The 23228-nt window shown below is 42.8% G+C and overlaps 1 protein-coding gene across 2 annotated transcripts in view; it reads left to right on the forward strand.

Moving 5' to 3' along the window:
• The window catches only part of podn (podocan), a 47843-nt gene that overhangs the window by 2363 nt on the left and 22252 nt on the right, over nucleotides 1-23228 (forward strand). Inside the window, exons 1-5 of one of the 2 annotated variants that reach the window (XM_041840146.1) lie at nucleotides 17016-17256; nucleotides 18978-19038; nucleotides 19386-19729; nucleotides 20478-20571; nucleotides 21414-21478. In XM_041840146.1, the coding sequence (XP_041696080.1) occupies nucleotides 19442-19729; nucleotides 20478-20571; nucleotides 21414-21478 (447 nt within the window). In that variant the 5' untranslated portion in view covers nucleotides 17016-17256; nucleotides 18978-19038; nucleotides 19386-19441. Of the gene's footprint in view, nucleotides 1-17015; nucleotides 17257-18977; nucleotides 19039-19385; nucleotides 19730-20477; nucleotides 20572-21413; nucleotides 21479-23228 lie in introns of those variants that run through there. The other variant, XM_045205459.1, reaches the window with a different exon arrangement.

A 23228-nucleotide genomic window follows, 5' to 3' on the forward strand; every position in this document is an offset into this window, starting at 1 on the left:
TTATTATTTAGTTCTAAGTAACTATTTAAAAAAATATATAAATATTATAGAACGTAAATGCAAAATGTATATGCATGTTGTTGAAGTGCTGAGCGCTCCTGCCAGCCTGTAGTGTCACAAATGCTTCACAATTGATTTCTTAAATGGCAGGCTATAGCCTTGAAGAAATAATAATAATAATAATAATAATATAGCCTAAATAATTCTACCTGGCTTGCTCCTGACTGACTTAGAGTTAGTATGTTTGTTACGTATGGTACGATGTGCTGTACGTTGTTATGGTTTACGACAGTGTGCTGCTTTACGGATGAATGGGTTGTCAGAATGAGTGGCACGTCATTAAACAAGAGAGTGATGTACAACGTGAAACTGTGCAGATGTGAGTTCTTCTACAGCTAGGCTAGATATACAGTGGGGAGAACAAGTATTTGATACACTGCCGATTTTGCAGGTTTTCCTACTTACAAAGCATGTAGAGGTCTGTAATTTTTATCATAGGTACACTTCCACTGTGAGAGATGGAATCTAAAACAAAAATCCAGAAAATTACATTGTATGATTTTTAAGTAATTAATTTGCATTTTATTGCAAGACATAAGTATTTGATCACCTACCAACCAGTAAGAATTCCGGCTCTCACAGACCTGTTAGTTTTTCTTTAAGAAGCCCTCCTGTTCTCCACTCATTACCTGTATTAACTGCACCTGTTTGAACTCGTTACCTGTATAAAAGACACCTGTCCACACACTCAATCAAACAGACTCCAACCTCTCCACAATGGCCAAGACCAGAGAGCTGTGTAAGGACATCAGGGATAAAATTATAGATCTGCACAAGGCTGGGATGGGCTACAGGACAATAGGCAAGCAGCTTGGTGAGAAGGCAACAACTGTTGGCACAATTATTAGAAAATGGAAGAAGTTCAAGATGACGGTCAATCACCCTCGGTCTGGGGCTCCATGCAAGATCTCACCTCGTGGGGCATCAATGATCATGAGGAAGGTGAGGGATCAGCCCAGAACTACACGGCAGGACCTGGTCAATGACCTGAAGAGAGCTGGGACCACAGTCTCAAAGAAAACCATTAGTAACACACTACGCCATCATGGATTAAAATCCTGCAGCGCACGCAAGGTCCCCCTGCTCAAGCCAGCGCATGTCCAGGCCAGTCTGAAGTTTGCCAATGACCATCTGGATGATCCAGAGGAGGAATGGGAGAAGGTCATGTGGTCTGATGAGACAAAAATAGAGCTTTTTGGTCTAAACTCCACTCGCCGTGTTTGGAGGAAGAAGAAGGATGAGTACAACCCCAAGAACACCATCCCAACCGTGAAGCATGGAGGTGGAAAAATCATTCTTTGGAGATGCTTTTCTGCAAAGGGGACAGGACGACTGCACCGTATTGAGGGGAGGATGGATGGGGCCATGTATCGCGAGATCTTGGCCAACAACCTCCTTCCCTCAGTAAGAGCATTGAAGATGGGTCGTGGTTGGGTCTTCAAGCATGACAACGACCCGAAACACACAGCCAGGGCAACTAAGGAGTGGCTCCGTAAGAAGCATCTTAAGGTCCTGGAGTGGCCTAGCCAGTCTCCAGACCTGAACCCAATAGAAAATCTTAGGAGGGAGCTGAAAGTCCGCATTGCCCAGCGACAGCCCCGAAACCTGAAGGATCTGGAGAAGGTCTGTATGGAGGAGTGGGCCAAAATCCCTGCTGCAGTGTGTGCAAACCTGGTCAAGACCTACAGGAAACATATGATCTCTGTAATTGCAAACAAAGGTTTCTGTACCAAATATTAAGTTCTGCTTTTCTGATGTATCAAATACTTATGTCATGCAATAAAAGGCAAATTAATTACTTAAAAATCATACAATATGATTTTCTGGATTTTTGTTTTAGATACCGTCTCTCACAGTTGAAGTGTACCTATGATAAAAATTACAGACCTCTACATGCTTTGTAAGTAGGAAAACCTGCAAAATCGGCAGTGTATCAAATACTTGTTCTCCCCACTGTAACATTGGTGACGAAGATGGCTGAATTCAGCTTACCACCGCCACCACCATTCCTCGCCGTGCCTGGTGAACCTCCAGTCCCGTGGAATAACTGGCTTGAAAGTTTTAACACTTATCTCGAAGCTATGGACTTTTCTACAATCTCCGACAAGCGGAGGACAGCACTGCTCCGTCACTGCCTTGGTACACAGGGGCAGAGGATTTTCAGAGTGCTTGGATCGGCTCCTACATTCACCGCTGCAGTCAGCCTCCTACGGAACCACTTAGCCGGGAAAGAGCGAGTGCTCCTTCGACGCTACGGAAAAGACACCAACGGCCGGGTGAGTCCATTCAAAGCTACGTGGCTAATCTGAGGGATTTGGCTAGCTCTTGTAACTACGGGACACTTCAGGACGAGATCATCAGGGATCAGTTGATAGAGGGGACGTTATGTGAAAAGACAAGGGAGAAACTGCTTTTGGAATCAGATAATTTACAACTTGATGGAGCTATTAAAATAGCACTCCAGGTTGAAGCGGCTTTGGAATGCTCTACTATGCTAACAGACAGCTCTGCAGCATACACTCGGCCCCCAGCCATATGGCTGGCTGTTCACGCTCCAAACTGACCACCAGTCCCTCACGACGCTACTGTTGGCATCAGGAACTGGCCATAAGCCACTTCGGCTCACAGATGGGCCGACCGCCTCAGACAGTATGACTGTCAGCTGAAGTTCACTCCGGGGAGGGAGAACATGGTGGTAGACCTCCTCTCACACTCCTTTGACGCTCCTACTCTGACCGTCTTGCCAGACGACAACGAAACAGAGCTCGTGCAAATGCTCTACGCTCCCCTTCAGTCAGTCGTCTCACTGGAGGAGCTGAAGCAAGCATCGGAACAGGATCCTACACGGTCTACCCTGCGCACCTACATACGCACTGGATGGCCAGCACAGGTGCTGGAAGAGCTGGCGACTTTCACCAGGGTGAAGCACAAACTTTCTTGCTGGGAAGAAGTCTGTGTCTCTCGAGGATTTTGCACTGTGGTCCCGAGTGGCCTGCTTGTGCGTTTTTCTATCCATGGCGCACGAAGGTCACTTGGGCATAGTGAAGGTCAAACAGCGATGTGGAGACCTTGTGTTGTAGCCAGGCATCAACCATGACATTGAAGCCCTGGTCAGGGGTTGTGCTGCATACCTCCTCAGTGAGAAAACAGTCCGCCCACCCCCCCTGCAGCCTCTCGCATGTCCGTCCCGCCCCTGGGAGCACATCCAGCTGGACATCTGTGGCGAGATCCATGGACACGCAGTCCTTCACCATCAGCGCTTCCTGCTGGTGGCGTATGACCTCCACTCTAAGTGGCCAGAAGTGGTTCCTGTCGTAACACAGCACAGGCCATCGTGGACATCCTAGACAGGCTGTTCACAAGGTGGGGCCTACCCCTCACCCTCACCACGGACAATGGGCCCCAGCTAACCTCTGCCGAGTTCTCCTCATATCTCAGCAACAAGAGAATCAAACACATCCGCACGGCCTACTACAACCCACAAGCTAACGGAGGGGTGGAACGCTTCAACCAGAACGGCAGCAGAGCGCACCTGGTCCAGGGGTGCACGTTCCAAACTGCTTTGAATCAAACGCTAATGCACTACAGAGCAAGCAAACGCATAACAACACAGGTCTCCCTGGCATCTCTCATGCTAGGTCGTGAGATGGAACTGCCACTGGACAGACTCCGACCACAGAGAGTAGCTGAACCGTTAACTAGGCGCACCCAAGAAAAGCAGGCAGTGACCAGGCACCAAAGAGCAATGAAACAGCGTTTCAACAAGGCACACAGGGTGAAGAAGTCGATCATCCAAGTGTCAGACTGGGTCCGAGCCCGATGGCCTCAGCGGTGCAACAAAATGGCCTCATTCTGGTCGGACCCCTTGCAGGTCAGTCGACAACTGGGGCCCGCCACCGTCATGATGAGCAATGGATCACGCTGGCACGCCAGCCGCCTCAGGAAAGTTCCTGCGCCTCAAGGAATACGAGGCGGTCATATAGGCCAGAGACGCCACCTGATGGACCTCCTCCACCACTACCACCCGAGCCCCAGCCTTTGTGGGCTCCCCAAGGGCCAGAGCCACAAGCAGTGGCGGTTGAAGAAAGCCTATCGTTACGAACCTCATCTGGGGGACTACTTAACCTCTTTTCATTCTTAGGCTCCGTTAGGTGTCTTAGTCAACCTCCAGGTTAATGGACTGAACTGGCTAGTTTGGAGAGTCCTTCCGTTTAAGGGTTAATGTTTATTTCTTACAGGTATCACTCTAGGTTCTTGCCCTATGGACATTATTATATATGGTACCAGTCCCTGGTTTTGGAAAGGGGGGGGGGGGGATGTTATGTATGGTACAACGTGCTGTACGTCGTACTGTACGTTGTTATGGTTTACGACAGTGTGCTGCTTTACGGATGAATGGGTTGTCAGAGTGAGTGGCACATGTCATTAAACGAGAGAGTGATGTACAATGTGAAACTGTGCAGATGTGAGTTCTTCTACATCTAGGCTAGATATAACAATGTTGTTTTAATAGCCTGTTGAAATGTCAAACGTCAATTGATAGTGACAGAATCACACATTACTTCCCAAGCAAAGTTAATTTGTTGTCTCTGCTATAGAAGGTTGTAGCGCAGCCTCAATGTCAAAGAGACAAACCAAAGATATCCCATAATCATCGAAGTCATGTCTTTCCCTGGCATTTTACAGCTTGTTTATAGCATAAAGCATTGCGGTCTAAAGCGTTATCACACCAAGTTCTTCACTGAAACATTTAGGGAGTGCAAGGTGACTGAAGGAATTGGCTGACAAAATCTATGGATAGTAGTCTATAATTTTGTCTGTCAAACATCTACCTTTTTATTTATTGAATAGGAAGAAATCGTCTCCAACACAAAGCCCTCTTGTTGTTAGTAGCCTAAAGTCATTCAAATGAGGACCGTTTAAATGAATTAGGCCTTCTGGAATTAGTCTACTTTCAGCACCCATGCGCTGTCCATCTCCGCGGCTGCCGCTTCATAGTAATGTCAATTATGTCAATTACTTGAAAATGGCTGCTAAATAGCTTCATTATGGGCAACGAAACATTTGTTTTTTAAATTAAAATCTATTATAGCAGTAGCAAGCTTACCTCCGGTCCTCCTTCCCATCTTCGCGCTGTCCCTCTCAAACTGGACAGGACATCAGTAGAACAAGGCCGTGCGCACAGATATAGCATTTTTTGGACAAATATTTTGTTTGTTGGAAGAAGCCTTTGACTCACCTCCTGAAGTGCCATCGTACACAGCACAGTCATTGGTTAGGCAGCACAAAAAGGTTTACATCAGCAAGAGCAGGGCAGGCCGGGGCTCATGATTGGGAACGCCTATCCATTGCAGTGTGTAATGTAGTGTAGCCTAGTTTTTTATACACCATCCCAGCAGCTCAAAAAAATCGAGAATGAAGTACATTTTCTCAAACCCTGAGCAATATGACATTTAATCAGTTACAGATTACATGACCCTGCCTTGGACAAAAAATAAATAAATACTAAACCCTCCCCCTGACTGTAATTGAAAAGCATGACCCTCCCCCATTTTCGTCCAGGTAACAATTCTGTAAATTTTGACCGCTCCCTAAAGAGTTCTGTGCTTTTCTGTCTTATCCAGGCAGTGAGTGTGCAAAATGTTTTGTTACATGAATTTTTCAGGGTTAACTATAACCCACTTGATCTTGAAATTGTTTTGATATTTTGTTTGCGTGGTTAGGAAAATATGAAAATAAAATAGCTTACTTTGCTCTTTCATTTTAGAAAAGTTGTGAAGTGGTGTTGGATAACAATTAAATATTTAAAATGTTACAACTTTTAAGTACTCAAACATTTCTATTATCATATTTGCATAAACAATGCAACTTTTATGATTTGTTTACTGTTTAAATAATGTAGTAATTACAGCAATCGTACTCATGCCCACATAAAAATCTAAATGTTATGTAAATTTGCTAAGTCTGTGTGGACAGGTGAATATTAGGAAACATTAAATATAGAGTGTGACCTATAGCAATTACAGTATGTGTTATTGGCCATGCATGGAGGTTATTATTCAGATTAATGGTAGTCGTGATCACTAGTCCCATTCTATGTTATGTTCCATATCCATGAGATTTGAAAGGATATTGTGCATATATTATTTAGATTTAATAGATGTATAGAACATGTTTTAATAAGCATGGGTGTAATTTATCTCAGTCATCTAGTATGCCTATTCAGTGGTCTTGAATAGAGAGACTTTGAAAGAGTGAAATGTTTTTCTGTGTACAAGAATGAACTGGCCTTTTTGTGCTCCAAACTGAAACTCTAACCTCTTTGTTCGCTGTTGAATCACATACTGTACTTTTCCAGTGTTTTTTATTGTAAATTCTCCCTGTAACATTGTACCAATAAAAAAAGAGTCTAGCTATGCTTGTAGAATGTAAAAAGGAGAAATTGCCTTTTAACATAAAGATGGATGGTACATTTTTTAGCCAAATTGCCTTCTTGAAGATTTTGTTTTAGGGGGTTATCAGATATCCCCCTATTATCATCTTAATATTGGAGGTGCATAAACAACACACACAAAATATAATCTGATTTTGCCGATAACTTTATAAAAATTCCTTTGTCTTTATGATGCCAGTCTTTCTAAGCATTGGCCAGCCCTCTTTACCCTGCCAGATGATGTCATTCACCACCATTGCCAATGCAGGTTCCTCCCTGCCAAACAGTTTAATAGGGCATATGAAATTAGAACTTGTCAAAATGAATCAGGCTGGTACTTTTATGGTATGATATCTGTGCTGGGAGATTGGTTTAACATGGAAGAGTAAGATGGGAAGTACAGCAGCGCTGCTGAAATGCGTCTTCACACACACACAGGGGGCGGAACTTGGAGCCTCTCCCCGTTCAGCTTCAGTGTGGGTGTAAACGAGGCGCGACAGCCAATCTGAGATGTTGTTTTGGTTAAAAAGCCTTTTTTAAGACTGGATCCAATTTCACTGAGGACCTTCTAGGAAAGAGGGATTTGCAAGCAATTGATTATGAGTGATGAAGTTCAGAAAGCTTCCCCACCCCTTCCGCATTCTGTCTGACTGAGAGCTTTGCAAGTAACCGCTCCATTAAAGTTTGTGTGGTAAGTGTGAAACAGACCAGGGGTTATTATATGGTGAGGCAATGTTATTTTCCTGTGTCCTCATTCATTATTGTCTGTATCTCAAGATGCCTCGGTCAGTACCAATCCCCTCGCTATCTCTGTATCTCATAAATTCTACCTGTAACATGGTATATGGACTCCCTAGTCACACTAATAACTTAACACAATAACACATAAAGTGAGGGAAAAAAGTATTTGATCCCCTGCTGATTTTGTACGTTTGCCCACTGACAAAGAAATGATCAGTCTATAATTTTAATGGTAGGTTTATTTGAACAGTGAGAGACAGAATAACAACAACAAAATCCAGAAAAATCAAATCAAATTTTATTGGCTACATGCGCCGAATACAACAGGTGTAGACATTACAGTGAAATGCTTACTTATAGCCCTTAACCAACAGTGCATTTATTTTTTAATAAAAAAGTAAAATAAAACAACAACAAAAAAGTGTTGAGAAAAAAAGAGCAGAAGTAAAATAAAATAACAGTAGGGAGGCTATATATACAGGGGGTACCGGTGCAGAGTCAATGTGCGGGGGCACCGGCTAGTTGAGGTAGTTGAAGTAATATGTACATGTGGGTAGAGTTAAAGTGACTATGCATAAATAATGAACAGAGTAGCAGCAGCGTAAAAAGATGTGGTGGGGGGGCAGTGCAAATAGTCCGGGTAGCCATGATTAGCTGTTCAGGAGTCTTATGGCTTGGGAGTAGAAGCTGTTGAGAAGTCTTTTGGACCTAGACTTGGCACTCCGGTACTGCTTGCCGTGCGGTAGCAGAGAGAACAGTCTATGACTAGGGTGGCTGGAGTCATTGACAATTTTGAGGGCCTTCCTCTGACACCGCCTGGTATAGAGGTCCTGGATGGCAGGAAGCTTGGCCCCAGTGATGTACTGGGCCGTATGCACTACCCTCTGTAGTGCCTTGCGGTCGGAGGCCGAGCAGTTGCCATACCAGGCGGTGATGCAACCAGTCAGGATGCTCTCGATGGTGCAGCTGTAGAATCTTTTGAGGATCTGAGGACCCATGCCAAATCTTTTCAGTCTCCTGAGGGGGAATAGGCTTTGTCGTGCCCTCTTCACGACTGTCTTGGTGTGTTTGGACCATGATAGTTTGTTGGTGATGTGGACACCAAGGAACTTGAAGCGCTCAACCTGTTCCACTACAGCCCCGTCGATGAGAATGGGGGCGTGCTCAGTCCTCTTTTTTTCCCCTGTAGTCCACAATCATCTCCTTTGTCTTGGTCTCATTGAGGGAGAGGTTGTTATCCTGGTACCACATGGCCAGGTCTCTGACCTCCCCCTATAGGCTGTCTCATCGTTGTCGGTGATCAGGCCTACCACTGTTGTGTCGTCGGCAAACTTAATGATGGTGTTGGAGTCGTGCCTGGCCATGCAGTCATGGCTGAACAGGGAGTACAGGAGGGGACTGAGCACGCAACCCTGAGGGGCCCCCGTGTTGAGGATCAGTGTGGCAGATGTGTTGTTACCTACCCTTACCACCTGGGGGCGGCCCGTCAGGAAGTCCAGGATCCAGTTGCAGAGGGAGGTGTTTAGTCCCAGGATCCTTAGCTTAGTGATGAGCTTTGAGGGCACTATGGTGTTGAATGCTGAGCTGTAGTCAATGAATAGCATTCTCACGTAGGTGTTCCTCTTGTCCAGGTGGGAAAGGGCAGTGTGGAGTGCAATAGAGATTGCATCATATGTGGATCTGTTGGGGCGGTATGCAAATTGGAGTGGGTCTAGGCTTTCTGGGATAATGGTGTTGATGTGAGCCATGACCAGCCTTTCAAAGCACTTCATGGCTACAGACGTCAGTGCTACGGGTCGGTAGTCATTTAGGCAGGTTATCTTAGTGTCCTTGGGCACGGGGACTATGGTGGTCTGCTTGAAACATGTTGGTATTACAGACTCAGTCAGGGACATGTTGAAAATGTCAGTGAAGACACTTGCCAGTTGGTCAGCACATGCTCGGAGTACACGTCCTGGTAATCCGTCTGGCCCTGCGGCCTTGTGAATGTTGACCTGCTTAAAAGTCTTACTCACATCGGCTACGGAGAACGTGATCACATAGTCATCCGGAACAGCTGGTGCTCTCATGCATGCTTCAGTGTTGCTTGCCTCGATGTGGCTGTGCTTCCCTTTGTAGTCTGTAATAGTTTTCAAGCCCTGCCACATCCGACGAGCGTCAGAGCCGGTGTAGTACGATTCAATCTTAGTCCTGTATTGACTCTGCCTGGTTGATGGTTCGTCGGAGGGCATAGCGGGATTTCTTATAAGCGTCCGGGTTAGAGTCCCGCTCCTTGAAAGCGGCAGTTCTACCCTTTAGCTCAGTGCGGATGTTGCCTGTAATCCATGGCTTCTGGTTGGGGTATGTACGTACGGACACTGTGGGGACGACATCATCGATGCACTTATTGAAGAAGCCAGTGACTGATGTGGTGTACTCCTCAATGCTATCTGATGAATCCCGGAACATGTTCCAGTCTGTGCTAGCAAAACAGTCCTGTATCTTAGCATCTGCATCATCTGACCACTTTTTTATTAACCGAGTCACTGGTGCTTTCTGCTTTAGTTTTTGCTTATAAGCAGGAATCAGGAGGATAGAGTTATGGTCAGATTTGTCAAATGGAGGGCGAGGGAGAGCTTTGTATGCATCTCTGTGTGTGGAGTAAAGGTGGTCTAGAGTTTTTTTTCCTCTGGTTGCACATTTAACATGCTGGTAGAAATTAGGTAGAACGGATTTAAGTTTCCGCATGTCAAAAATGTTATAAATTGATTTGCATTTTAATGAGGGAAATAAGTGTTTGACCCCCTCTCAATCAGAAAGATTTCTGGCTCCCAGGTGTCTTTTATACAGGTAACGAGCTGAGATTAGGAGCACACTCTTAAAGGGAGTGCTCCTAATCTCAGTTTTTTACCTGTATAAAAGACACCTGTCCACAGAAGCAATCAATCAATCAGATTCCAAACTCTCCACCATGGCCAAGACCAAAGAGCTCTCCAAGGATGTCAGGGACAAGATTGTAGACCTACACAAGGCTGGAATGGGCTACAAGACCATCGCCAAGCAGCTTGGTGAGAAGGTGACAACAGTTGGTGCGATTATTCGCAAATGGAAGAAACACAAAAGAACTGTCAATCTCCCTCGGCCTGGGGCTCCATGCAAGAGAAAATGGGTCGTGGATGGGTATTCCAGCATGACAATAACCCAAAACACACGGCCAAGGCAACAAAGGAGTGGCTCAAGAAGAAGCACATTAAGGTCCTGGAGTGGCCTAGCCAGTCTCCAGACCTTAATCCCATAGAAAATCTGTGGAGGGAGCTGAAGGTTCGAGTTGCCAAACGTCAGCCTCGAAACCTTAATGACTTGGAGAAGATCTGCAAAGAGAAGTGGAACAAAATCCCTCTTTAGATGTGTGCAAACCTGGTGGCCAACTACAAGAAACGTCAGACCTCTGTGATTGCCAACAAGGGTTTTGCCACCAAGTACTAAGTCATGTTTTGCAGAGGGGTCAAATACTTATTTCCCTCATTAAAATGCAAATAAATTTATAACATTTTTGACATGCGTTTTTCTGGATTTTTGTTGTTGTTATTCTGTTTCTCACTGTTGAAATAAACCTACCATTACAATTATAGACTGATCATGTCTTTGTCAGTGGGCAAACGTACAAAATCAGCAGGGGATCAAATACTTTTTTCCCTCACTGTATGAGCACCAATATGGTTTCAACATTGTATTCTATATGAGTACCAATATGGTTTCAACACTGTATATGGTTTTCGTAAAAACTACTCCACAGCTATGGCTCTTTTGCAACTTGTGGATAAAATCTTTACAGCCTTTAACAACAATGAATACGCTCTTGGCATCTTTATAGATTTATCCAAAGCCTTTGACACTGTTGATCATGAAATATTACTCTCTAAATTGGATTATTACGGTTTTCATGATTATACATATACAGTGGGGAAAAAAAGTATTTAGTCAGCCACCAATTGTGCAAGTTCTCCCACTTAAAAAGATGAGAGAGGCCTGTAATTTTCATCATAGGTACACGTCAACTATGACAGACAAAATGAGAAAAAAAAATCCAGAAAATCCCATTGTAGGATTATTAATGAATTTATTTGCAAATTATGGTGGAAAATAAGTATTTGGTCAATAACAAAAGTTTCTTAATACTTTGTTATATCCCCTTTGTTGGCAATGACACAGGTCAAACGTTTTCTGTAAGTCTTCACAAGGTTTTCACACACTGTTAATGGTATTTTGGCCCATTCCTCCATGCAGATCTCCTCTAGAGCAGTGATGTTTTGGGGCTGTCGCTGGGCAACACGGACTTTCAACTCCCTCCAAAGATTTTCTATGGGGTTGAGATCTGGAGACTGGCTAGGCCACTCCAGGACCTTGAAATGCTTCTTACGAAGCCACTCCTTCGTTGCCCGGGCGGTGTGTTTGGGATCATTGTCATGCTGAAAGACCCAGCCACGTTTCATCTTCAATGCCCTTGCTGATGGAAGGAGGTTTTCACTCAAAATCTCACGATACATGGCCCCATTCATTCTTTCCTTTACACGGATCAGTCGTCCTGGTCCCTTTGCAGAAAAAACAGCCCCAAAGCATGATGTTTCCACCCCCCATGCTTCACAGTAGGTATGGTGTTCTTTGGATGCAACTCAGCATTCTTTGTCCTCCAAACACGACGAGTTGAGTTTTTATCAAAAAGTTATATTTTGGTTTCATCTGACCATATGACATTCTCCCAATCCTCTTCTGGATCATCCAAATGCACTCTAGCAAACTTCAGACGGGCCTGGACATGTACTGGCTTAAGCAGGGGGACACGTCTGGCACTGCAGGATTTGAGTCCCTGGCGGCGTAGTGTGTTACTGATGGTAGGCTTTATTACTTTGGTACCAGCTCTCTGCAGGTCATTCACTAAGTCCCCCCGTGTGGTTCTGGGATATTTGCTCACTGTTCTTGTGATCATTTTGACCCCACGGGGTGAGATCTTGCGTGGAGCCCCAGATCGAGGGAGATTATCAGTGGTCTTGTATGTCTTCCATTTCCTAATAATTGCTCCCACAGTTGATTTATTCAAACCAAGCTGCTTACCTATTGCAGATTCAGTCTTCCCAGCCTGGTGCAGGTCTACAATTTTGTTTCTGGTGTCCTTTGACAGCTCTTTGGTCTTGGCCATAGTGGAGTTTGGAGTGTGACTGTTTGAGGTTGTGGACAGGTGTCTTTTATACTGATAACAAGTTCAAACAGGTGCCATTAATACAGGGAACGAGTGGAGGACAGAGGAGCCTCTTAAAGAAGAAGTTACAGGTCTTTGAGAGCCAGAAATCTTGCTTGTTTGTTGGTGACCAAATACTTATTTTCCACCATAATTTGCAAATAAATTCATAAAAAATCCTACAATGTGATTTTCTGGATTTTCTTTTCTCAATTTCTCTGTCATAGTTGACGTGTACCTATGATGAAAATTACGGGCCTCTCTCATCTTTTTAAGTGGGAGAACTTGCACAATTGGTGGCTGACTAAATACTTTTTTCCCCCACTGTAATTAGTTATATAGTTATGTTTATGATACAGAACAATTTGTTTATGCAACCAGCTGTGCATCTACCAGGGCCAAGATATCCTGTGGTGTGCCACAGGGTTCAATAATTGGACCTTTGTTATTCCTAATCTATATCAACGACCTTGCTGCTGTGTCTTCTACCATACTTCCCATTATCTTTGCTGATGATAGACATTTGATTTTATCACACAATAATTTAGATTTACTAATGAATGAAGCCAACTCAGGCATGTCCAAATTGTCTGAATGGTTCCAGATAATGTTTTGTGATCTTTATATGTTAAAAAATCAAAATGTATTGTATTCACTAGTAAGAATAAGAAATATTGTTTAAAAAAAAGAGCCAGAATCTCAATTGGTGGGAATGAAATGGAACAAGTCACATCCACTTCCTCTGAGTTTTAGTTGATGTAAAGTTATCCTGGAAACATCATATTCATTTTGTCTGCAGCAAAGTGATGAAATCTGTTGGTATCATCAGAAAGATTAGTGTTTTGGTTCATCAGGCTTGCTTCCTAACTCTATACTATAGCTTAATTTACCCATATCTCATTTACTGTAATATTGTCAGGCCAGTACATATGCCTCCTACCTACACAAATTACTCATCATACAAAATACATGTTCAAGACTAGCCTCCTCTAATTACCTGGCTCTATCTGCACCTTTGTTTAAGAAACTCAATATCTTGTCTATTTACGTCATTAATGTACGCTAATTATGCACTCATCTACAAATACATTTTAGTCATTTAGCAGATGCTCTTATCCAGAGCGATTTACAGTTAGTGAGTGCATACATTTTCATACTGGCCCCCTGTGGGAAACGAACCCACAACCCTGGCATTGCAAGCGCCATGCTCTACCAACTAAGCTACAGACAGTTTACCTAAACCCTTCAATGGATTCTTCCAGGTTAATTCTGAAATCCATCTATATAACACAAGACACTGCAATAACCTTCACCCTTCCCACTGCCACAGCTCACATAGTCAATTCTCTATCAGGTACATACTCTGGAATTCTTATCTTCACATTGCTAAAACATCATCATCCCTCAATAACTTAAAGCGAAGACTGGGGGTCAGCCTGATGAACCAAACTACTCAGTAATCTCCTCCATGAAGACTGGGGGTCAGCCTGATGAACCAAACTACTCAGTAATCTCCTCCATGAAGACTGGTGGTCAGCCTGATGAACCAAACTACTCAGTAATCTCCTCCATGAAGACTGGGGGTCAGCCTGATGAACCAAACTACTCAGTAATCTCCTCCATGAAGACTGGGGGTCAGCCTGATGAACCAAACTACTCAGTAATCTCCTCCATGAAGACTGGGGGTCAGCCTGATGAACCAAACTACTCAGTAATCTCCTCCATGGAGACTGGGGGTCAGCCTGATGAACCAAACTACTCAGTAATCTCCTCCATGGAGACTGGGGGTCAGCCTGATGAGCCAAACTACTCAGTAATCTCCTCCATGGAGACTGGGGGTCAGCCTGATGAACCAAACTACTCAGTAATCTCCTCCATGGAGACTGGGGGTCAGCCTGATGAGCCAAACTACTCAGTAATCTCCTCCATGGAGACTGGGGGTCAGCCTGATGAACCAAACTACTCAGTAATCTCCTCCATGAAGACTGGGGGTCAGCCTGATGAACCAAACTACTCAGTAATCTCCTCCATGGAGACTGGGGGTCAGCCTGATGAACCAAACTACTCAGTAATCTCCTCCATATAGCCTAACTCTTACACACTCACATGCACACATGCACACCTGCATTTAAACAATATTTTTTTTTTTTTTGTGATTACTGATCAATTAATTTATAATTAATCATTTTTGTTATCTGTTTTAACAACCTTTTTTTATTTTTGTACTTATGTATTGTATTTCGTTTTTTTAGGGTGTGGTTTTCATATAAGCCCTTGGGCTTCCAACCACACCTGCACACAGTTTTTTTGTTGTTGTTGTTTTTATCTGTATTGTTGTTTATCACTTGTTTTCTTTGGTGCAAATAAATTAAACTAAATTAAACTAAACAGTCTCCTCCATCTCCATTGTTTTCACACACACTGCTTTGATATAAAACGTTCCTATCTTTCACGACATGTCTTGAACTAAACTAAGTTATTTTTCCTTTTTGAAAATCTTCCGGCCATCATCGTTTAGTTTGTGTGCACAGCTTCATTTGCGATGCGTGAAATTTGATTTAATTGGTCACAGACTAGACAACGATTAGCATTTTTTTCTGTCTCAGTCGCAAACTTTCCGTGCCGTCATTATATACTATTATGCACAGCCTACAAAATTGTTCTCTGTAACTAATGGTTTTAATAAGGTAGCGAAATACAATACTTAATTCAGAACATACTTAAGTAAAATTTCTGACTTCGAAAAAAGTACTTGAAAAGCTACTCAATTACAGTAACAAGAGTATTTGTAATTTGTTACTTCCACCCCTGCATACGGGCCCAGATTCAAGGCCTCATAGCCCCAGATGGGAATGTGGCTCTGCAGACATGTGCACAGCCAGTCTAGTCAGACTTTCTTTTCACTTGACTTTAAAGTGGAGACATTTTACATCATCATGATAATGTGGCCAGTGACACTTTGCTTCTTGAAAGGCCAATATCTTGAAAACTTGACTGCTGACATGTAAAACATTTTGGGAATGTATCAACAGTGGACTAATGAAAAAAATACTAAAATATAGTTTTTGAGTGGTGTTCCCCTTTAACACATAACCCCCCCTTATCCTATTATAGTGCGTCTTGTTCCATGTAATTCCTCTAACTCACGGCTAGCCCTGCACTAAAAAGCAAGGTACATTAAGAATCTCCGTTGAAAGTGCTTTTTAGTCCAGGACTAGCCTTAATCTTTGTCTGGGAAACTGCCCCAAAGGGATCATTACTTCTATCTATCTAAAATTCACATTTTACAGCCCTATGGACAGCTATAGGAATCAGGAAAGTAGCCACTGTGTCATACTTTATAATTTATTTTTGATCCCGGTTTAATCCTATAGTTTATGTGACATAACTCCGGCGGATTGTCCTCTGAGAAGTGTTTTAGGGAATATGGAAAGAAAGGCCTGCTGATGGTGGAATTAACATAATTTGCGATACAAAGACATTTTTACCGAAAGCAGATGTACAAACACCATAGCGCCTAATGGGAGGTATAGACTAGTAGAGAGAGACCCTTCTACACAACGTGTGAGTTATTAGGCCATATCCTGTCTGTCGCCTCTTTCTGGCAGACTTGTTTCCTGTCTATATGAAATGTCATCTTCAAAACAAATGACCTTTCAAGACAAATGTGGATTATATGAGTTCTCTATAAATACTTGTTTTCTAATACTGATCAATTTATAGGCTCATATTCCTATTGGCTTCTCAGTTGCAATTTTTGTTCATCTTTAGTAAAGCGTTTCTTTCTTTAATCTCAGGCACTGCAGTTGTTTGATGTGATATAATGAGAAAACATGACAGGATGTTTAGGCCTTTAAGGGAACAAATAGCTAACAACACAATGTTACTGCCATCCCTGGCTGCCTGGTTCATGATAACTCTCTCTTTGTAGCTCAAAGAAAGTACTGGGAATGTATGATTCAGCAGCAGCATCTATTTGAAGTGAAATTACTTTTACGTTCATCCAAGATACTTTCGGTCCAATATACTCACTCAATCTCGCTGTGATACTAATCTCTGTTGATTCATGAGCAATATATCTATATATTGCTCGTGAATCAACAGAGATATATATATATATACATACATTTTCTTTCTTTCTTTCTTTTTCTTTCTTTCTTTTTTTCTTTCTTTCTTTCTTTCTTTCTTTCTTTCTTTCTTTCTTTCTTTCTTTCTTTCTTTCTTTCTTTCTTTCTTTCTTTCTTTCTTTCTTTCTTTCTTTCTTTCTTTCTTTCTTTCTTTCTTTCTTTCTTTCTTTCTTTCTTTCTTTCTTTCTTTCTTTCTTTCTTTCTTTCTTTCTTTCTTTCTTTCTTTCTTTCTTTCTTTCTTTCTTTCTTTCTTTCTTTCTTTCTTTCTTTCTACAGAACAAAACTAATTGCAACATGAAATGGCTTCATTACCATATAGGGATTGGTAAAACCTGTCTCAGACGACTAAAGAAATAGAAGCGAGAAAGCAAAGAATTCTGGGCTTTTGGCTGTCCTTCAGCTCACAGTTTCCTCTCTCACTCTCACCCTCACTCTTTTCCCTCTCTCTCTTCTCTCTTTCCTTCTCCCCTTCTTTCTCTGAACTTTCCCTCTCTCACTCCCACTCTCCTCTCACATCTGGTGGGGATCTGGATCTGAACTGACCAGGGCCGGCCCTGGGAGTGACTGTGTAGTTACTGTGGCTCCTCTCTATCCTGCTATGGGACTGTCTCTGGCTGGACTGGAAACCAGACTGCACTGCCTCTGTCTCTGTCTCTGCTAACCTCCCTCTGTCAGAGAAGGTAAAGAATGCATGTATACTGGAGATCTGCTGTAACATTTGAGTATGTATTTATGCACGCACCGTTGTTACTTTATATGTTAGGCTCTTGTTAGATAATGCTAGGGTGGAATATGATTGTCGGTTCCATAGTCACTCTTTCATGGCCCTTTAACATGTGGACCAGAGCCTTAGATAGATGCTCTGTATATAGATGTAGGATCTTAATTTGATCACCCTGTTGCAGGAAAACTTTCCTGTAATGCAGCAAATTTAAAACATCTAGCATATTTGAGGTTTTAAAAGGTTTCTGAAGTGAAATTGATTTTCCCTAATGAAAAATGTATTAACCCCTATAAAAATGTCCATTAATTATAATCCACATCATAATTCAAATTTCCTGTAGCTGCAGGATTATTTTCCTGCAAACTGGCTCAATGATATGGCTCTCATGTGGACAGATTCTAATGTTCCAAATGATATGGCTCTCATGTGGACAGATTCTAATGTTCCAAATGCATTATGGGCTGACTGTAGGAATTGGTAATGTGCCACCAATCATATAGCATTATAGTAGTGAAGGACTGGACTGTGCATGGAGTGAATGGCAGAGTGCCAACCATTATATTAGTGAATAATAGTAAGCTGTGCAAGTGCACAGCTGTCTAGATGTGTATGAGCTTTTACAGACTATCACGTAAAACTTGTATAAAAAGATTACATAGCTGAGATTTTAATTTTGCAGATTTTGAGTCATTGATTCAATGTTCTTGTGTTTTTGTGAGCGTAAACTAATCCTTTAGGTTGGTGTGAGAATGTGATCAGTCTGATTATGGGTAGCGTAGTGCTTGTGGGATTTAATGGATTCCTGCTATATGTGTTGTGCATTTGTTATTGTCAGAGTGGGTGGTACGTGTGCACATATGTGTGTGGGGGATACAGCACTATACTCAGGGTCACATGTTTTTCTCATCTGACGTGAATATAGACACTTGGCTGGTGTTCAGACACACTGTGATTCCCCTGGGTCTGATACAGCACTATACTCAGGTCACACACACACACACACACACACACACACACACACACACACACACACACACACACACACACACACACACACACACACACACACACACACACACAGAGGTGTGGTAGTAGCGGCTCTCTAGTCCCTCAGCAGGACTGGAAAGACTGGTGCTCTGCACTCTGGTAGATGAATAGTTTTTAAAGGTTAGCCAGGAGAGCTGTTTGGAACATGTCCATCAGCACAAGAGAAGGCAACTACACTGCAGCGCTCTTTCATGACTGACCGTAGGACACTGTACCAAAACACTGATCTCTATGGTAGCCTATTTTCTGCTTCCTGGGAGAACAATAGCAGCACCGCAATGCCTTTATTGTAAAAAAACAACAACATACTTTGTGTATATTTCACTCAACTATATGGAAAATAGTCAACCTGAATTGGACAAGAAATGTGAATAAAAGAGAACATGGATGCTGGGTGCTGTAGGTCAACCCATAAAATCAACACAAGGTATGAGAGAACAGATTTGAAAAATAAGCCAAACAGGAACAGAATGTCTAACATTCCTCAACACAAAAGCAGACGGTTTGTTGTTGTCCTATCAGTCCTTGCAGGTGGTCAGGGGGTGGTCAGCCCTGCTCAGAACTCCAGGGTTGGTTGTTGGGTCAGCGGGGCAGTGGAACTAAGATTGAAGATGTTTTTTATTTTCACAGATAATACACATCCTGTCCTCCTTCGCCTAACCATCGCCGGGAGGCCTGCTGTTCTGACAATGTGAGCAACATGAGTTACCTGCTGTAGCACACCCTTCTATGTTTTATCATCTCTCCTGTCACAATATCATTTGGCTATGCAGGACCATTCCTCTATTTACTCAGTATGAAAAAAGTATGAAAATGTATGCACTCACATCTGTAAGTTGTTCTGGATAAGAGCGTCTGCTAGATGACTAAAATATAAATGTAAAAATGTATTTTCTGTTGAAAACCTCTATAAACCTAACATTCAAAATGTGACCCTCTTATTAATTGTGATATGTTATCTATGGGCAATGATTACACTATATCTACTTAATATATCCATGCGTTGATTTAATACACTGTTATTACATTGTTTTCCAGACCTATCTGACCGTTGGTGCTACCGGGCAGCTCAGGTAGCTGAGGTAGCAGCAGACATGGCCAGCCCCAGGAGGACATGTCTCCTGCAGGGCCTGAGTGTGATGCTCCTGGCCTGGGCTCTGGTGCACTGCCAAGCCCCTCTGGAGCCCCAGGAGGAAGAGGAGGAGGACGATCCCATGGAGGAGACAGAGACCTTCCTGGTCCCGGCCGTGGCGAAGGTGGAGCTGGTGGTGTGTCCCGGCGAGTGTAGCTGTACAGAGGAGGGAGTGGTGGACTGTGCTGGGGTTGACCTCATGGACTTTCCTAGTGAGCTGTCTGAGAGCACACGCATTCTCTCACTGCAGGTGGGTCACACACACCCAACACCCACATTCTCTTCCTACAGGTGGGTCTCACACATCCATTAGACCGGGGGTTCTAACATACGGCCTGCCAGCCCGATCCAGCCCGCGAGGGGGTCCAATCTGGCCCCTGGGTGGTTTGAGTAAAACAAAACAATTTATTTATATATTTTTTGAATATTTGTTTTGTGGGATGGGGGGTGGGGGGGTGGGGGGTGGGGGGGGGGCTGGGAAACAAACTTAATATACTTTAAAATGATTAAAACCAAATTGAAACTGTATAGAAATTGTAATGGATCTTGACTGTGTCCAGCTCATAATCACCGAAAAGAAAGCTAGACAGTCAGGGAGCATCGAAAATTCCAAAAACGATGGATAGAGGACTATTTTTTGAAAATTGTGAAGGCAAGGAAATATAACCAATTTTCAGTGAGACCCTCTGGACTTTGTTGAAGACCGAATGCGGCTCCCGGGGCAAAGTTTGACACCCCTGCATTAGACACATATCAGTCAGTTAGCACTAGTGAATCGGACATTGACAGACACACGCAATACCTGATAGATCTTATTACAGGTGGGTCACACACACCTAAAACCTGATAGATTTTCCTTCATAGGACTGATTTAAGGTTTTAAGAGCATTAGTGAATACTGTCAAAGGCTGTAGTCAATTTAGTCTAAGTCAATCAATAATGATTGCTGTTCTGCCAAATAATATTTGTGTCTCCTCTTTGCCTCCTCTTCGTCTTAGAACAACCGGATAGAAATAGTAACTATTGAGGACCTGGCACGTCTGCAGCAACTGGAGACACTAAACCTGCAAAACAACCGTCTGACCACACAAGGTATAAACTAGACAGAGACTGAGAGAGAGAGAGCAAGGTATAAACTAGACAGAGACAGAGATAGAGAGAGCAAGGTATAAACTAGACAGAGACAGAGAGAGCAAGGTATAAACTAGTCAGACTGAGAGAGAATCAAGAGCAAACAGCAAATTAAGTTTGCCAGGGGAGTAAGAGACAGACAGACAGACAGAAAGACAGTGAGACAGACAGACAGACATATATTTAGTCTGAAAGTAGCCAAGGGAAAAAGAAACAGACAGACAGACAGACAGACAGACAGACAGACAGACAGACAGACAGACAGACAGACATTTAGTCTGAAAGTAGCCAAGGGAGAAAGAGACAGACAGACGTTAGTCTGACCCTGCAAGATAAACCAGACACAGAGACTAAGAGAGAAAGAATCAAATGAAAACAACAAATGAATGACATCAGGGGACAGAGATCTGAAAGTAGACAGCGGAGATACATTTATTGACAACAAACTGTGAGAACTCTGTTTGTGTCTGTTATTGTCTTGTTCTTTCTGGCTTTCTCTGTCTGGGTCCATGTCGAATCGCAGCCTCTGGCTATTTTACTGGGAATAGATTGTCGGGTTTAGAGACTGGGCTCCAGTTCTTCTAGATCTAACCCATTTATAATATATGCTTAGCTGGAATTATGATTACCATATGTGCTTTATTTTCTCTTATTTACTGTCCATCTTTTTTCATTTAACAAAGCAGTCCGATCTTTATCTTCTGTGTTGTATATGCTTTTAGGCATGGATTGAAGGCTGAGTAACATATTCTATTTTTCATGTTCCATTTATTTTGTGTGTGTGTATGTGCATGTGTTTTCAGGCCTTGAAGATGAAGGGTTTACAGTGCTGGAACAGCTGACCTACTTGTACTTGGCCAATAACAAGGTGCGTCATTATAAACACAGTCGTAAACACAGACCTTACGCCTTCAGCAAAACCTAATTACTATTCTTCCCTCACTGCTACAGAACTTGAATCTGGGGCATTTGGGCCTATGTAAACATTCTTCAGTTCGTTGTCACGGTCACACTTTATTTGGATAGTCCGGATATCCCATCTGTAGATGCTCTACAGATGGTCATACTATCAACATACTATCTGTTGATAAGCAACTGCTTGCTAAGTTTACGGTTAGGGTTAGGTTTAGAATAAGGGTTAGGGTAAAGACTGGGGTTAGGACTAGGGTTAGGATTAGGATAAGGGTTAAGGTTAGGGTTAGGATTAGTAGATAGTTTAAATATTACTCATAGTCTGTAGATAGTCTTTAGAGCATCTACAGATGGACTATCCAATTAAAGTGTTACCGTTTTCACTTGTGGTAATCATTCATATATAATCAGGACTCCCAGGAGAGAGTAGCACACAGTATAGTGTGCTGTGCTCATTAAAAGTGCTGCTAGGGTCACCATGGAGCTCTCTAAAACCATCTTCACACCTCTACTTGGTTATACTCCTATTGGAATCATAATAAGAAAAATACAGTTTTAAAAGTTTTATTTTGAACAATCCAAACCAAACTGAGTGAGCTTGGATGGTCTCAAGAGTTGAGACAACCAAAGTCCTGCATCCACAAGAATGCAGCAATACAAATATGTAATGACTCCTTCCAAAGAGTAATTGCTTTCTGAACAAAACCGCAAAATAACCAAATGGCTCAAATAACCCTTCGAAAATGGAATTTGAAACTCATGTTTTTGTTGGTTCTAGAATTAACATTTTCCCATCCCTTCCACACTTGGATCTTCCACCCTGGATCTCTTATTCTTAGTGTGTCAAAGTACAATTCTGTGTGAAATTTATATTCTGTTCTATTATGTTGTGATGATGTATGCTTGCCAGCCGTGCTGCTGTTGCCAGCAGGAAAGGTGGCAGACAGTCACCAGGCGATATCCATTCTCTTCTCACACGGTGTGTGCCAGCTTATGGTTGTAATCACTTCCAGTGTTTCCATGCCAGCTGGTCAGATCTAAAATGTCGCTGGCATACAGTATTTTTGGACTGAGCGAGAGAGGGGGGGGAGAGTGAGGGAGAGAGTGAGGGAGAGAGAGAGAGAGAGGGAGAGGGAGAGGGGGAGAGGGAGAGAGAGAGAGGGGGAGGGGGAGAGAGAGAGAGAGAGAGGGGGAGAGGGAGGGAGGGAGAGAGAGAGAGAGAGAGAGAGAGAGAGAGAGAGAGAAAGGGAGAGGGGGAGGTGGCGAGATGGAGAAAGGGAGAGAAACAGAAAGAAAGGGGGATTTTAAAGTGCTCACTAAGCCTAAAAGAAACCCATGTTACTTTAATCCATAAAACCATGTTGAAAAGGGGGCAGATATAAAGCCATGTAACACTTAGTTAAGCTTGCTACTACTGTAGCAGTTTCTCCTATTTCTGTATACTCTCTCTGTTACTACGTTTGTAATAGTTTATATAATATTCAGAGGAGTGACTGAAAGGAGTTTTACATATACCCTGTTTAAGATGAGGGAAGAGCAAGGCCTGCCATAGACATACAGTGCATTCAGAAAGGATTCAGACACCTTGACTTTTTCCACATTTTGTTACTTTACAGCCTTATTCTAAAATTGATTAAATAGTTTTTTTCCCCCTCATCAATCTACACACAATACCCCATAATGACAAAGCAAAAACAGGTTTTTAT

The sequence above is a fragment of the Coregonus clupeaformis genome, chromosome 20 (genome assembly GCF_020615455.1).
Source record: "Coregonus clupeaformis isolate EN_2021a chromosome 20, ASM2061545v1, whole genome shotgun sequence".
In the NCBI taxonomy this organism is placed as follows: Eukaryota; Metazoa; Chordata; class Actinopteri; order Salmoniformes; family Salmonidae; genus Coregonus; species Coregonus clupeaformis.